Source organism: Nyctereutes procyonoides, unplaced genomic scaffold (genome assembly GCF_905146905.1).
Source record: "Nyctereutes procyonoides isolate TBG_1078 unplaced genomic scaffold, NYPRO_anot_genome, whole genome shotgun sequence".
Lineage (NCBI taxonomy): Eukaryota > Metazoa > Chordata > Mammalia > Carnivora > Canidae > Nyctereutes > Nyctereutes procyonoides.
In genome coordinates this window covers 25,511,166-25,529,095 of record NW_026575048.1, presented here as the reverse complement: position 1 = coordinate 25,529,095, position 17,930 = coordinate 25,511,166, and the positions used below count along the sequence as shown (strand labels likewise).

The window sequence follows — 17,930 nt, the reverse complement described above, 5'->3', positions numbered from 1 at the left end:
TAGAAAAACTATTTTGAGATGTACGATTAGCCTTGCCTATTACATAAGTACATTAAAATATGAAATACATGCTTTCATTTTAACATTTAAGATAATGAGTAAGGCAGCACTTACTTGATGCCTTAATGTCTGATTTTATACTTTAAAATTTTTTCTCAAAAAAAAATAAATAAAATAAAATTTTTTCTCTCTTCACCTGTTTTATTTTGGGAATAAAGAACTTTAATTTCAATAATACTTTTATTTAATAATAGAATAAATCACGCAAATATACTGAACACATTCTGAAGGGCTTAATGTCAATTTCTTGACATTTGTGACAAAAACTTAGTAAAACTGTCACTTCACTTGTTTGGCTCAAATAAGTACCACTTAAAATTTAAGTATGGGACTCTACATATACTAATTCAAGATCTCTAACATTTAACATTTGAGTTTTCTCTGTGTTTTAGTAAAAATGTAGAGTTTGCATTAACTAAGAACTTCAGAACTAAAGTAATATTTAGCCTTACCTGTAACTGTATAAATGCAAGGATTTAAAAAAACAGAGTATCTAACATTTTTAACATACCTGTCACAGAATCTGATCTGGAATGCTCTTCGCTGTCTGAATCCTCCAGTAAATCATCACTTAAAGACAAAGTAAAAAATAATTTGAATTTCAAAAAAAACATACGCATATTATGAGACAAGGAAAAAAGTATGTTATAAAAACCACTGCTCTGCATGTCATATGTAAGTACCATATAAAATTATTAAAACTAGCTTAAATAACATATAGTCAGATCGTAACTGACTGGTAATGCTTGTAATCAATTAACTTAAAATCATAAAATAATTATCTATCTGAAATAGAGTGTGGAAACCTCTAAGAATCTATAATAAAATTTGCAGAGATTTAAAGACTCTTAAGGTATGACTGGGAATAGTCTGGGTAAATAAATGGATAAAAGAGACTGTCAGCTAATAAAATCAAGTAAAAGCTTCAGGTAGTAAAACTGTAATAACTATTACTGAATTCAGGAAAGTTGTCCTAAAATCAAATAAATGTGTATATGTACATATACTCTCTCACATACACATACACACATTTCATTTTCGTTTTGGGTTTTATTTGTTTGTTTTGGAAGGGCTGATAACTCCTTGACAAGCAGGGAAACTATTACAAGAGGAGGTTAAAGAGACGGAAGTCCCTCCTTTTCTCTTCACTTAGTCAAGAAATTGCCAGCCTCTGTCTTTGCATCCATCTTTATCCTCATTCTCTGTTATCAGACAAGAAAAAAAAATTACTCTATATTATTAATATTAATATATAATATTAAGCTGTGTCTGTATTCTAACAATCAACACTTCTACAGCATTCTACAGCAGTTCTAATGTTCTGATGACCTCAATTAAAAAAATAAAAAGATGCACTTTGAGGGAAAGTAGTATTAACTCTCCTGTTCTGAAACAACATATTTCATTTACAACTGAAATAACCAGGCACTGATGCAATTTTAAATGAAATATAAGTTAGTAATCTCTGTTAAAAAAAAAAATGTCTGGAATACTGGAATATAGAGCAAGGGCAGGGACAGGACTCAGTTGGACATTTTGGACAAACTGCTGTTTTAAATTTTTCAAATGGAGGGGCACCTAGGTGCCTCAGCCGGTTAAGCATCCGTTTTTACCTCAGGTCATGATCCCAAGGTCCTAGTATTGAGCCCCACATTGGGCTCCCTGCTTAGAGAGGAGCCTGCTTCTCCCTCTCCTGTGCTCCCCCTGCTTGTGCTCTCTCACTCTCTCAAAAAAATAAAATCTTTTAAAAACTAAATTTTTCAGGTGGAAATAACTTCATAAAACTATTCTGTGCTATAATTTAAAACAAAAAAAATGTGCAAAAGTTCAAGATTCACTGCGAAGTAGCCTTAAGCTATTTAAATGCTAATTAGTTGATTTCAGAGAAATAATAAAGATATGAGGAAAAATAAACCAAAAAAAAAAAAAAAACCCAACAGGAAATATTAAACACTGGGAATTATCCAGAATGACAAACTCCAAACCAAGAAGACAAAACAGACCTCAAGTATGGGAGGGTTTTCACTTTAAGAAAAAATCAAACATTACCCAGAATCTAAGAAAAAAAGGGTTTGTTTTTTTTTTTAAAAAGGTTTAAATAAAATAACTATATATTTTTTATTCTTTCTGTCATTTTGTCTTTTTCTTTTTTTTTCTTTTTTTCTTTCTTTCTTTTTGTATATCTTTTTCCTTCTTCTTTCTTTTCTTTCTTTTCTTTCTTTCTTTCTTTTTCTTTCTCTCTCTCTCTCTCTCTCTCTCTCTCTCTCTCTCTCTCTCTCTTTATGTGTGTATGTATGTATGTATGTATGTATACCTCACACCCAATGTAGAACCCAGCATGGGGCTTGAACTCACAACCCTAAGATCAAAACCTGAACTGAGATCAAGAGTTGGACACTTAGGGGCGGCCCCGGTGGCGCAGCGGTTTAGCGCCGCCTGCAGCCCAGGGCGTGATCCTGGAGACCCGGGATCGAGTCCCACGTCGGGCTCCCTGCATGGAGCCCGCTTCTCTCTCTGCCTCTCTCTCTCTGAATGAATAAATAAATTAAAAAAAAAAAAAAAAGTTGGACACTTAGGGATCCCTGGGTGGCTCAACGGTTTAGCGCCTGCCTTTGGCCTAGAGTATAGTCCTGGAGTCCCGGGATCAAGTCCCACATGAGGCTCCTGCATGGAGCCTGCTTCTCCCTCTGCCTGCATCTCTACCTCTCTCTCTCGCTAATGAATAAATAAAATATTAAAAAAAAAAAAGAGTTGGACACTTAACTGAGCCACCCAGGCACACCAGGAAGTTGTGTATTTTATCTATTTATTTGACAGAGAGAGAAAAAGAGCACAGGCAGGGTGGATGGCAGGTAGATGGAGAGGGAGTAACAGGCTCCCCACTGAGCAGGGAGTCAGATTCAGGGCTCAGGGCTCCATCAATCGCAACCTGAACCCAAGGCAGATGCTTAATTAACTGAGCCACCAGAGCGCCCCAACTAGTTGTGTATTTTAAAGTAGGATTCTAGGTATCTTGATATGAAATTACAAATAATGTTACAAAAGGTTGCCAGTAATCACCTTAACGGGCAGAAGACAAAAAAAAAAAAAAAAACACCTCTTTCTAAAGTTTTTCAAACTATAATCTTTTTTCAAAAAATTAATGATAGAACAATTCTCATACCATTTCATAATAAAATCATGAGTGAAATGATTGAATTGTATGCTAAAAGGGTGAATTTTATGATATGTAACTATACCTTAATAAAACTTAAATATGAATTTAAAAACAAATACATATTTAAAAATTTATATATATGTTAACTGGATGTGATTATGGATACTCTTATGTTTCTTCACTTCTCTGTATTGTCCAATTTTTCTACATTAAGCATGCATTAGGTATTTAATAGACTCCAGATTTACTAAAGCCTTTTACATGTGCAAGACCTTTTGCAGAGTAATAATCATGCAAAATAAACAAGGTATTACAAATAAATTTTAAATGGTTATTTAGGATTATCTGTTTTTGAAAACTGAAGATACTAGTATTACAGGGATACTTTAGCTTTGATGTATCAATACTATAAACAATTTCAAACTTTAATACAGGAAATTTTTACCAATTTGAAAAACATACAAATAGATAAAAATGTTAATTTCCTAAAATGAAATGTGTTCCCAAATAATCTTCCTTCTCAAATAACTATTATTCCCTGAATAAATTCAACACAACAACAAATGTTGCCTTTCAAGTAGAAACGATCATAAACAATCCATAAGCATACTATGCTGCTAATTAAACTTCCTGGCTGAAAATAAATAAATAAATAAATAAATAAATAAATAAATAAATAAATAAATAAATAAATAAATAAATTTCTTGGCTAAGCTTTAATTTGTTCAATTAACCTATTATTATTCAAGCTAATGAAACCCACACAGTATATTTTAAAACAAGTTATGTTGCATCTTGTGCCACAAAATCATATTAGTTTGGTTCACTATATTCACTGCAGAAATCCTGCTACCTTTGGGGGAGGGAAAAGCCAGAGAGGGAGACTGAGGTTAGAGATGGTACTTCCACTCTTTAGCTTCCTTCTATCACTCCAATTTAAGAGTACTGTTTCTGTATGATTGACATCATTTACTTAGGAGAAAAGGGTCCTTCTACCCTAGAAAGACTACCTCTTAAGAGTATGCAGAGATTCGTATCTCAGCTCCAGCACACTTTCCCATATAATACCTGTCCACCTGAAACACTGGGTACATTTTACCTGTGTGTGTGTGATATGTGTGTAATCTTAAAAGTATGTCATGATTTAATTTTTAATCCACTAATACTAAACTCCAAGACAAAAGTTCTAATCAAAATCAGTGTTCAGGGATCCCTGGGTGGCGCAGCGGTTTGGCGCCTGCCTTTGGCCCAGGGCGCGATCCTGGAGACCCGGGATCGAGTCCCACGTCGGGCTCCCGGTGCATGGAGCCTGCTTCTCCCTCTGCCTGTGTCTCTGCCTCTCTCTCTCTCTGTGACTATCATAAATAAATAAAAATTAAAAAAAAAAAAAAAACAAAAACAAAATCAGTGTTCAGGGGGCACATGGGTGGCTCAAGTCAGTTAAGCATCTACCTTCAGCTCAGGTCATGATCCCAGGTTCCTGGGATCAGCCCCACATAGGGCTCCCTGCTCGGCGGGGAGCCTGCTTCTCCAGCTGCCCCGCTTATGCTCCCTCTCTGTCAAATAAATAAATAAAATCTTTTTTAAAAATTACAGTGTTCAGGGGTGGCCTGGAAGGCTCAGTCAGTTAAGCACCAACTCTTGGTTTCGGCTCAGGTCATGATCTCAGGGTCATGAGATTGAGCCCCATGGTGGGCTCTGCTCTCAGCATAGTCTGCTTCAGATTCTCTCTCCCTCTCCCCTTCCCGTTCGTGCTCCTTCTAAAATAAATAGATCCTTAAAAAAATAAAATCAGTGTTCAGAAGCACAAACCAATTTCATTATCTTCTATTAATTTTCCACTAACTTCTAAGAAAATCACAGAGCTCAAGCACACTTACATTCTAGTCCTATTGACAAATGTGGTCAAAACTCAGACAACAGCAGCTCAGCAGCTTTTTCATCAAGCTCTCACAGGGATTTATAATAAGAACAGCCATGAAGTTTTAATTCAGTCTGTTCCAGAACTGAGACCACATTCATTTACCTACTCGTAATTTATACATATCATTAACCAAGAAAGACTAGACAGAAATGAACTTTCCAATTAATCTGTGAATTCTCCATTATTTCCATTAATGAATTAAATTGCACTAATCAAGTTTTACATTAGTTCTCAATGAAAGTACATGCCACCAAAGGGACTGTGAAGTAAAACAGTATTAAGTTACTGACTGTGGTATAGCGTCTATCACACATCAGAACATAGGAAGCCCATGCAACTGAAATGATAATCTCAGCATCAGGACATCTGATCACAGTTAAGTAGGCTCCATTTCACACTGTTACTTTCAGAATCTTCAAAGGGAGTAGTTTCTACTGCTTAAGACAAGTTGAGTGGCTTATGGAACCCTTCATTCTATCTGTTGAGAATACTGCATATATTGCTCTGTAATCCTAGCCCAGTTCAGAGTTATAACTGCAGTGTCTTGGGAGACGAGTCGTTAAAGTAAAATTATACGTTGACCTTCTTGCCCCCACAAAGATCAAATACAGCTACAAAAATCAAGATTGTCAGACAAGCTGAATGAAAGATGGCTTACCAAAATATCTCTACAGCAGTAATCATCATGCCTCAACTCACTGATGACTACAGATAAACTGCTCTAAATCATCAGGTCATCTTCCCTAGTCATGGGTTATTCCACTATTCAACACTTCTACAATTTGAGGTGCTAATTACAAAAAATTGTAATTCCACTACAATTTGAGTGGAAACCAAAATCACTTGGTTCAACTGCTCTAGGAAAAGATTTAGAAGAAGGCAAACGGTAAATTTAATCCAGGGATTTTGTTTCCTTATTTAGACTTTATTTTTCAGTGCAGCAATTCTTTCCAATTGGCAAAGACTGAGACAGAAAATAAAGTACATCTTACAGACGATGGCATTGCTGAATAAAAATTTTTCAAGTATCACACAGCTCTTTCAGATTTTATAACGAAATATTTATTCTCTACTCTCTTCACCTAGTAATTTTTTCTGCTTCTTTAAGTAGAATTAAGAGAATATAAAATTTAGAAAAACACATAACTTTTATAAATGCAACTAAAAAAAATTCACACACCTATCTCCTTCCAATTTTGGTATGTCTGAGCAGCTAGAGGAGTCTTCCAGCCACGCCAAAGTTGGTCTCCTTGAGTCAACTGCTGAGCTTGGTTCTCCCGACAGAATAAGCTGCTGTACAATTGCTGGGTCATATGCATTAATTTCAAACTTTAAGTGCACCTAAACAAATGAAAAGCCTAAGTTTAAGACAGATTTTTTCCTCAATTACTAACCTGTTACTTAAAACTAAAATGTACCTTCATAAGTTTGGAAACATCCCATATGCAGATCTTTCCTCGTTTTGTTGCAGCAGCGAGAAAGTGAGGGCAGCTCCCTGACCCAAAGCAAGATATTCTATCAGTTCCGTCCGTACAGGGAAACTGTGCAGGACTTGTGGCAAGAGTGACGGACAACGGCACATTCTGTGTGTGCTCACCCTTCACAAATGGGCAGTTCGGGGAGTGTCTCTCGTGTTCAGACCTTTACATAGATTAAGGAAAAGTTTACTGAACAACAAACCTGTTAAATCTGTAGATCAAGACAGAACTTCAGGATCGTCTTTTATTTTTTTAAAAAACAAAGTATGCTTTATGAAAAAGACTCCACACCATTCAATCTCACCAAAATCACTCTAACATATTCAACCACTCACTTTAGTAGTTTTTATTCCCTTTAGCGGACCACACATAAAATCAGTCTCTGATGAAACAGAAGTACTGTAGTAGGACTTACACTATATTCACATACTGATAAAATTGTGTAAAGCCCTGATATTCCCTCACACTGATTCCTACAACTATAAATAGCTACTTGGTTTCAGTTTAAAATTCTCCATAAAGATACAACACATGGTGACAACAGGTAATAATGTATTACATACCTGAAATTTGAGAAGAGGACATATCTTAAATTAGACCTTAACACATGTACACACACTAAATAATAACTGTGTAGAGGTGGATGGATATATTAATTGACTTCATTTTGGTGGTCTTTTTAGTGTGTATATATACAAAAATATGAAGTGCATACCTTAAATATTTATAATTTTTACATGTCAAAGATACCTCAATAGTTTTTTTCAATACAGCTTTTAAAAATTAATCCTATATAATTATATGCATATCGATATTTATGAAAGGCACAATTATAAATAACATCTAGGAAAACTCAATATGTCATTCATACCACAAAATAATTTTAGTATAGATCTGGAAGCAAAAGATCTATAAAGTATGTATAAAATGACCTATATTATGAACAAAGAAATACATCTTATACATTCACTACAGGACCAGACAAAAACTTCTAAACAAAATTTCTTTTCAAAGAAATGCAGCAAGATAATATTCATAGACTGTACATTATTTCTTTCATATAAACACTTATTGAGCAAAAAGAAATGTTAAATTTTACTTAGAAAATTCTAATATGTTTAATAAAAATAAAACACTAGGACTTCTCATCAAGATCAAAACTAGTATAATGACTTTAAGAATCTTCTCAGGGCAGCCCCGGTGGCGCAGCAGTTTAGTGCCGCCTGCAGCCCGGGGTTTGACCCTGGGGACCCTGGATCGAGTCCCACGTCAGGCTCCCTCATGGAGCCTGCTTCTCCCTCTGCCTGTGCCTCTGCGCCTCTCTCTTTCTGTGTCTCTATGAATAAATAAAAACTTTAAAAAAAAAAAAAAAGAATCTCAAATACTGAAAGCAGGATCAACACTTAAAAATTATCTCTCCAGGGATCCCTGGGTGGCGCAGCGGTTTGGCGCCTGCCTTTGGCCCAGGGCGCGATCCTGGAGACCCGGGATCGAATCCCACATCGGGCTCCCGGTGCATGGAGCCTGCTTCTTCCTCTGCCTATGTCTCTGCCCCCTCCCCTCTCTGTGACTATCATAAATAAATAAAAATTTAAAAATAAATAAATAAAATAAAAGTTTAAAAAAAATTCTCTCTCCAATTCTGTGACTTTTTTTTCTTTCTGGTTATTCTCTTTTTTTACTCTCACTAACTGTAATTATAAGGCATTATCTGAAGTCAGGATGCTGCTACAAAAAAAAATAATAATCTCAAATACTGAAAGCAGGATCAACACTTAAAAATTATCTCTCCAACTCTGTGACTTTTTTTTCTTTCTGGTTATTCTCTTTTTTTACTCTCACTAACTGTTATTATAAGGCATTATCTGAAGTCAGGATGCTGCTACAAAAAAAAAAAAAAGAGCCCTTTTTTGTGTATTGCCACGGCAAAGAAAGGGAAACTATGCTTATAAAATATGCCATTCCTGGGGGCACGTGGGTGGCTCAGTGGTTGAGCTTCTGCCTTTGGCTCAGGTTGTGATCCTGGGGTCCTCGAATTGAGTTCTGCATCAGGATCCTCGCAGGAAGCCTGCTTCTCCCTCTGCCTATGTCTTTGCCTCTCTTTGTGTTGTCATGAATAAATAAATAATCTTTAAAAAAATGCCATTCCTTAGGGTGTACGTCTTTCTTTTTACAAGCACCTACAACTTACCCTGTACCCATATAAACCCTGGACAATCTGCAATATGCAGATGTGTTACATAATTGCTTTTAAATGGCATCCCAAGCACATATTTTGACTGGTTTCTCTCCCAACTAAATTCTAGGCTATTTTCCTCTTTCCGTCCTTCTTTCTTCCCTGAGTTTTAACTTTTTAATTAAAATGTTATTTACATAAGTGACACACAACTATATAAAATAAAGCTAAATACCACTCAATTATGATATCCAATCCCAGTAATCTCTTTTCCCACCTCCAAATACCTTTTATAAATTTAAATCATATACTTCTAAGATATTTTTCTAAGTTTATATATATGTACATATAAGAAAATACAGATTTTTTCATTTTAAATAAAAGTACTACTATATGAGTCATTCTACAAGAGATTTCTTTTTTTTTTTTTTTTTTTTTAAATTTTTATTTATTTATGATAGTCACAGAGAGAGAGAGAGAGAGAGAGGCGCAGAGACATAGAGGGAGAAGCAGGCTCCATGCACCGGGAGCCCGATGTGGGACTCGATCCCGGGTCTCCAGGATCGCGCCCTGGGCCAAAGGCAGGCGCCAAACCGCTGCGCCACCTAGGGATCCCTACAAGAGATTTCTTAATAACATTACCAAATGTTACTGACAGTGAATAATAGACAGCAAACTACTGACTCCTTTTAATTGTTGGATAATAGATTATATGAGCATACCAAATTTTATTTGACTATTCCATCCTGACAAACATTTAAGATGATTCCAGTTTTTCATTGAAGTTACCGTCCATTTTATGCCTCTTAGCATACAAGAGGAATTCATTCCCTCAGGTAAATAAATACTAGTGGAATTGCCAGATAATACTACGTGTTCATTTTATTTTTTTAAAATCTTCAATACCCCTCCAAAGTAGCTCTATCGACTCCCATCATCAAAATAGGAGAGTTCCATTGTCCACTTCCAAGGGTTCCTTCTTTTCCCCCTTACAGATTCAGAAGGTACCTAGGCTCAGCTCCCCAGCTCTCTTCAATTCAGTTTCCTCCTATCCACTTAGAACACTGTTCTCAAGCCCTCAGAGATGCTACCAATTGCTTAATTAAATCTGAAGAATCCTGAATCCTAGGGCAAGAAGAGAATTCTTGATTCCCTGACCATGTCAAGAAAAGATAGGTTCTGAACAGCCCAAGTTGAATATTTGAATCAATTTCCCACACACATAAAAAAAAACTTCTGAAAAAAGTTACATTCTGTAATATCATGGTATACTTTTTCAGGGATGGGTTAAATAACTGTTTGAGGATCAGTCTGAGAAACTAAAAGATACAAATTAAAATGATTTCTATATATACAAATAGTTTCTAGGGGAAAAGAGTGAGTTCCAAACAGAACCTTCACCTAAACTGGAAATTGCACATGTTCAACTCTCAGTTCAGAGGGACACAAGTTCAATTTTTCATACAGTAAACCCCACTCTAAGTGGGATCCACGTGCATACTAAATCGGCTTCAGCTAGTTCACCCCATTCACGATCAGCTGATTAACATTCAAAGACCTGAAACTAATTTTACTGCAAAATAAATTATGGATATATCTTAAAAGCAAACCCTGGTTCCATCACTGACTAGCCATATGACCTTTGGCAAATTTTTTCTTTATTTACAATAGGATAGTAATTCCTATCTCACTGAGTGACTATAAGGATTAAACTGGGAATATTCTCCATTCCCTCTTATTAAATGAAGATAATAATACCTATTTCATAGGGCTAATGTGAGAATTAAATGAGTTAAAAATAAATAAAATGCTTAGGATGCTACATGATAAATAGCATTAAACAAATATTCACTATTATTATTACTGTTTTTATTAATAAGGTCTCAGTTATTTGTAAAAATTACGTTTCAATACATGATCTCTAATGTTTATCCAAATCCTAGGGATCCCTGGGTGGCGCAGTGGTTTGGCGCCTGCCTGCCTTTGGCCCAGGGCGCGATCCTGGAGACCCGGGATCGAATCCCACATTGGGCTCCCAGTGCATGGAGCCTGTTTCTCCCTCTGCCTGTGTCTCTGCCTCTCTCTCTCTCTCTGTCTGTGTGACTATCATAAATAAATAAATAATTTTTTAAAAAAAAGCAAATTCTGAACTTTCACCCATTAGAATTCAAAATTACCACACACTCCTTAAAATTACTTCAAAGTTAAAAACGTAAATCGTAAGGCTCTGTCTGTGGATTCCCTACAGACAGGCAATAGACCAAGATTAAACTGCTGAAGTTAATCATGCTGTATCAACTTACTCATCATAGCCTTCTGGTTTCAGGACCTAATTCTATTCTTTGGCATTTCTCCTATATAGATTTTAGGAGGTCAAAGACCTTAGTTCCTATGCCAAGTGATGCGACAACATAGTGCTATCTCAATCTCTTAGCACAAAGACAAAACTACAGATAGTAAAAAGGCAAGAATATTATTATATCTAGATGAGAATTTAGAAAGCTACTTATAGGATTAACTTAGGCTATTACCTCCAAAAAAAATAAAAACTTACCAAGGTTCATCAGTAGGTTCCCAACAAACGAGACATACACTACAAGTAAAGCACATGGCTCTATCATCTCCAGATGAGGCAGGCTGCAATGAAAATTCATAAAGACAGAAAAGGTTAATGTTAAAGAAATCTTTTACTCTTAACAAAAAGTATTCTAAAAAAAGTTCATAGGGCTGCCCGGGGGCTCAGCGGTTTAGAGCCACCTTCAGCCCAGGGCCTGATCCTGGAGACCCGAGACCAAGTCCCAAGTCGGGCTCCCTGTGGGAAGCCTGCTTCTCCTTCTGCCTATGTCTCTGCCTCTCTCATGAATAAATAAGTAACATCTTTTAAAAACAAAACAAAAGTGAATCTCATACAACCAAACGAGAAAGTCAAGTAAAAAGGAAAAGCAAACTAGTGAACCTAATTCATGTAATCTTAAAACACATGTGACAAAATGTCATAAAATATGTAAAATAACATACCAAATCTGAACCAAAATATAGCTCTGAAACATTAATATTTTTGAGGACTTAGCACCAACTATGCCTATAGATATAAATTCACTATATATTTTTTAAAATTAAGAATAATCAGCCCCTCATGCGGGCAGAAGATTCCAGGAAATCTGATTGATTTTATCTCTTTGCAAAGACGGAATACAATGAACAACAGAAAAGATACTGAGGCGTCACTTCACAGAGACTGTTGTAGCAAATATCAAATAGCAATGAAGATAAATTAGTAGGAAAAGGGTCCATATTCAAACTTTAAAGTCAGGAAAATAAAAAATACTAATAATTCTAGTATTAGCCAGCCTCCAAACAAACCTAATTAAAACTGGACATCTGACAAACTATGAATAAAATAGTCAAATATTATGAGTTTCTGAATTAATTTTAGTTAAGATATTCCAAACACTTCAAGATTAACTAAGGAATAATCACTCTGTGGATTCTTTACAATAGTTACTTCAATATATTTCAGTTTAGTTGGATTGAAAGTTAAATAAGCATGCTTTATATAAACTGATATGTAAATATTAAATTTCCTAGATTTTTACTGGTAAGCCATTCTATATTACCCAGGCAAAGCCTCCTTTAATTAGTATATTATACCCATCTGAAATCATTTTTAGCTCAATGAAGCTCTCTATAATGTCTCTCTCTCATCTTTTGGTCACACAAATCCCTATACTCTAACGCTCTCTTTTCTTAGATAAATATATTTTCCTTGAGTAATCATTCCTCTTTCTGTGCAATTTCTTTTTTTTTTAAGATTTATTTATTTATTCATGAGACACAGACAGAGACAGAGACAGAGACAGAGACATAGGCAGACGGAGAAGCAGGCTCTTCGCAGGGAGCCAGATGTGGGACTCGATCCTAGATCTTGGGATCATGCCCTGAGTCAAAGGCCTACGCTCAACCACTGAGCCACCCAGGCATCCCTCTGTGCAATTTCTTAATCAGATCTTCAAAGTGTATATATTCAGGTTGCCCTGTACCACCTGCAATGTTGCTTCTATAGTTATACAGAAGTATGTGGGTAAATTGTATCCCAACCAAAATTAGAGTTTCAGGAGTAACTGCAATGTGTTACTTTTGTTGCATTACCCTCAGAATTTACTACTCTGTTATGAAGTGGAAATTAACACACATCCAAAACTAACACTTTTCAAAAGCAAATGTAAAGAATACTCCCTTGTTTCTGAAAGAAAATAGTTATGAAGCACTAACTCAGTGGTTAGTTACTTATAACATTTTTTTTTCCTTTCTGGACATAATACATGCTATAGGAAATACCCAGTCAGTATTTAAAAATATAAGAATAAAACAAAACTCACATAAATGCATACACACAAGCACATAGCAAGGCTGCATAAGTTTTTGAGAAAGTATTAAAATGTTGATGATTTTACTTAAGACTATAAAAGCACACTGAAAAAAAAAATGTTTTTTGAGTTTTTTCTACCTGATGATAAAATCCAGCTTGAGCCATGGGATCTGGTTGTGCCCATCTATAGCCTACATGAGGCCATGAGGTAAATGTCTCCCGTCTGTTAGCTTCACTATACATCAACGATCTAAAAGTAAACATACTTTATGTAATCAAAGTTAGGCATCAAATTATAGTGACACTCTTACTTAACAGTCAAGAAAAATTTTACTGGATTATCAACAAAAATTGAGAATGGTCTAATGATTGAGTTCAAATATGTATTTTAAACTAAGAAGGATCACTTTTAGGAATTTCTCTTACACACTGTAGAGAAAAAGAAACCTGATTGATGGCTCAAACTGATAATTCCAGGGGTAGATTAAATTAAGGAATGTTGCATAATTACCAAGCAAAGAACAGAAAATCTGTAGACATAAAGACAGAGAGTCATATGCTTTCATCATGTGCCAAGTTTTGCATAAATGAATAAAACCACAATCAAAGGAACAGTGGTTTTATCTAAACCATGATGAGAAAGTATTTTCCAGTTTAATTTTTTTTTTTTTTAAGTAGAACGCAATCTTCTTTCTGTTCTTTCTCCAGAGAAATCCTTTTCTAAAAAAGGTGTACCTTCCAGGGAATTATCAAAAAGGGAAATCTTCATATGTTTTCATATTAAAATATAAAATACATTAGCACTCTCTGAGTAAACCTACAGAGTATTTCTTTAAATGAGTTGCTTTTTAAAAAAAATTTTTTTATTTACTTTTTTAAGTAAGCTCTATGACCAAAGTGAGGCTTGAATTCACAACCACAAGATCAAGACTCTCATGTTCTACCAACCCAGCCAGCTAGGTTCTCGACCTAGAGTATTTTTTTAAAGAATGATACCAAATTTAGAAAAAGTCCAAATGGCTTCAAGAAAGAAAGGACCAGTAAACAAAGGTTACTCTTCCTAACACAAAAGTGCAAATTATCAATAATAGGAAGTGGGGGGGCGGAGGCAGCAGGGGGAGAAAGTGGTAAAGGTCATCACAGTGAGACCAAAAAAATACTTTTCTCTAAATTCTTCCCTTAATTAGCACACAATTTCCTATAATACTGCTAGCGAGCTTAGTTTAATTCATAGTTGTGTTCTGGTTTGAAAAGAACAAAATATTTGGGTAAGAAAAGCCTTATCTGTTTACAGGCTATAGACATCTTCAGGATCTGTGTGAAACAGACAATTGTCCACTTACTTAAATTACTAAACAAAAAAGCAATAGCATCGAACAGACCCTAACTCAAACCTCTAACAAACCTGAGTTCATAAATGTCCTAATGAGGTTCCCAAATTCACTTTTAATGAAACAAATACCAAAGTCTATACCAAAATTAGTATTTTGAGATATTTAAACACCTCCAGAAACACAATATCCTATCCAGTAAATGTATCCTAAAATAAGACATTTACAACAGATTGCAGAGATTTCTTTAGAAACCCAGCTACTATTTGCAAAGAAAATAGCTCTGAAGGGCTGTTTTATAATCTCAAGATAGGCATAGCTCTAGGAAAAGAAATACTTATTTCAGGTACATTTTTCCCCCTCTCCAGACATATACTAGGGAATATTTTAATGACAGTCATACCACATATCACGTGATTGCTGTTCAGATTAAAAATTATAGTCTCTACATTTTACCCAAAAGACAGACAATGCAATATAACTACAGAATATTAAAAACCCTTCCCAAATATTTATATAATTATAGAAGTCACTCAACAACAAATAGGCAACTGATTAAGCAAAAGTCTCAGTTTACCCAGCACTAAGCCAATAAATATTGCAAACTAATAGATGAGCCATACTTAATAGAACTTTATTTATTCAGTAGGGGCTTTGCTAACATCAGTATGTACTATTTATAAATGTAATTCAGAAAAAAAGCACAGAAGTTATAATTCACATCCACTGAAAATATGAAATGCTACATGGGAAGGCAAAAGTGAACTGAATCAAAACTGCTAAATTTAATATTTCCTCATAAGCATTTCTAAACTTCAATACTTTTAGTAAGGATCTGGTAAATATTATTTCAAATGGCAAATCATTTCAGTTTTTAAATAAACGTATTATTTGGCTTTTTCATCAGTTTTACACGAAGCAGGACTTCAATGAATCTCTACTGAAGAAAATAATGGTTGAGGTATGATTACTGTGATACACTGTTTAAATCCAGGGTGGGCAGCATAAAAATCTTAATTCAAAATTGCCCTAAATGATTTTTTAACTCTTTTCCTTTTTTAAGTGGGAAATAATACATGGCTCTTATAAATAGGTTCTGGCATGGCTTTTCAATTTATGAAAATTCATCTCAAAGATCACAAAATTTCATCAAGGCAAAATAATTCTTATCTATTGAATAATTACATTTTTAAGTGGACTCAAATATTGACTGAGTACAGAGCTGGAATTTTCAAAATAGTTTTATGACCCCTTTAAGTCCCTTCCAAGCACCAAGAGAAATTGTTTAACAGGAATTCAAGTACTAATTCACTTCAATATTTTGATATGAGAATCTGGATGGTTTTCAAAAACATTCTGAAATACATTTTTAATCATAATTAAATTTTTGTTACTCTTGGTTAATCCAAAAACCTAATCAATTCCATTTCATTGTCACATCTCCTTATAAGAAAGGTTATACCTGTCCACAGAACGGCCTGGCCCCACTCCAAGTTCTGGACGAGCACTAGGTAAGAGGTAAGACAATCTGTCCATCACTGAGGATGCCACAGGTAAGGCAGCAACATTTTGATTTATTTTCTTGAGTTCATTCACAATGGCACTGGCAATGGACTTCAACACGTGATGAGGAAGATGAAATGTAACCGTGGCCCACTGAAATAAATTGGGAGTGTAAGCAAAGGAAAATGTCAACAGTTTAAACCAAAAGTATAACTTATACATCATAAAATAAAAAGCTATTTATCAGGCCTGCGTCCATTTACTCCATTAATTTACCATGTAAGGCAGGAACTTGCAATTATATGAAAAATGAAACCTCAATTAGAAAAAGACAGTTTAGAACCTGATGGTAGACATCCTCTCACAGATGCATCAACAATTTAGGATAACGAAAATCACCTGTTATTTTTCATATTCCTCCAGCACACTTACAATAGAAAGCACAAACTAGGCACTCAAATCTCTCCCCTCAACATAATTTGCTTGTACAATGTAGTGATACTGTACATACTCATAGGCATATGAAGATTTACTTCAGTTTAGCAGAGTCTTATGTATTTGCTGTTGTTGCTATATACAAAGTAACTAGAAGTACAGATCTTGTAGTCACACAGACTTGGATTTCAAGACCATCTTCACCACCAACAATGTGACCCTGCTCAAATTAAATATATTTTTTTTAATTTTTATTTATTTATGACAGTCACACACACAGAGAGAGAGAGAGAGAGAGGCAGAGACACAGGCAGAGGGAGAAGCAGGCTCCATGCACCGGGAGCCTGACGCGGGATTCGATCCCGGGTCTCCAGGATCGCGCCCTGGGCCAAAGGCAGGCGCCAAACCGCTGCGCCACCCAGGGATCCCGACCCTGCTCAAATTAACTTCAGTCTCCCACTTCTGTAATATGAGGAAAAACAATACACCTACTGACATAATGTTCTTATGAAAATTAAAGTGAAAATTGGTACAATGTTTCATACAGTAAGCATTCAACAAATATGAACTACAATTATTTAGCATTAAAATTATTTTTAAAGTTAGAAAGCAAATATGCTAAGTATTATTCTACCAGAGAAAATAAGTTTATAAAATAATTTCATTTTTGTATACTGTCCCTGCTCACCTATGGTTTTCTAATCTGTCTAGCACATTCTAGGCAGCCTACTAAATTATTATCTATCCACCTAACTAGAAAAACTTTTGGACAGAAGCATAACTTGAATTGCTAAAGAGAAAGAGATAAAGAGAAAAATAAAATCCTCTTTGTTTCTAGAAATAACCCATTCATAGATCCAAAGACTCTTACCTGAATCCACTTGAGAAAGGGTAGTACTACAATAAATGCCCCATTATACACTGTAAACCATACTCCAAGCCGTCCCCAAAGGCACCTGCAGACATTCACTACGGTCATTGTCCACTGGGAAATAGGAAATATTGTGATCTTTCAGGCTTTACAAAGTAGTAGCATTGAAACTGATGTAAAAAAATCACTGTGGTTCACTAGTTAAAGTGCAGACTTAGGATGGTCAAGTGATTAATAATAGAGTTTTGGGCCAAAGTTGTATCAGTGAGCTTTGTGGATCCCTGTACCTATCTTGTAGTTATTTGTCAAGTTCCAAAAGGCATAATTGAAAGAGATATAAAACAGGCAACTACAAAAATTTCCACATTGCTTCTCTGGTCCTCTTTAGGAATTATTAAAGGAAGAAAGGTCAAGTAGAAGCCCCCAGAATTTCCATTCTCTACAAACCTACTAAACCAGAGCAATACCACACTTCTGAGGAAATTTCTGAGATTAATGTCATGCTAAGAGACCTGAAAGATAGAGGAATTCAAACTACCTCACCTTAATTTAATTGGCCTGTCTGGTCTATGCAAAATGTGAATGGATCCGAAAGAAAAACTGTGGATTATAACCTATTAGGTGAC

The 17,930-nt window shown here is 35.2% G+C and overlaps 1 protein-coding gene across 9 annotated transcripts in view; it reads right to left on the bottom strand.

Annotated features, from left to right (window-relative positions):
- BIRC6 (baculoviral IAP repeat containing 6) overlaps nucleotides 1-17,930 on the bottom strand; it is a 227,110-nt gene that overhangs the window by 176,883 nt on the left and 32,297 nt on the right. For all 9 annotated transcript variants that reach the window (XR_008664705.1, XM_055327045.1, XM_055327046.1 and 6 more), the window contains exons 4-9: nucleotides 15,958-16,151; nucleotides 13,303-13,414; nucleotides 11,350-11,432; nucleotides 6,560-6,782; nucleotides 6,322-6,482; nucleotides 572-630 (exon numbers count right to left, since the gene is read on the bottom strand). Coding sequence is in view for 8 of the 9 variants with exons in the window: in XM_055327045.1 (XP_055183020.1) it covers nucleotides 572-630; nucleotides 6,322-6,482; nucleotides 6,560-6,782; nucleotides 11,350-11,432; nucleotides 13,303-13,414; nucleotides 15,958-16,151 (832 nt within the window). In the remaining variant the exon portion in view is untranslated. The remainder of the gene's footprint in view (nucleotides 1-571; nucleotides 631-6,321; nucleotides 6,483-6,559; nucleotides 6,783-11,349; nucleotides 11,433-13,302; nucleotides 13,415-15,957; nucleotides 16,152-17,930) is intronic.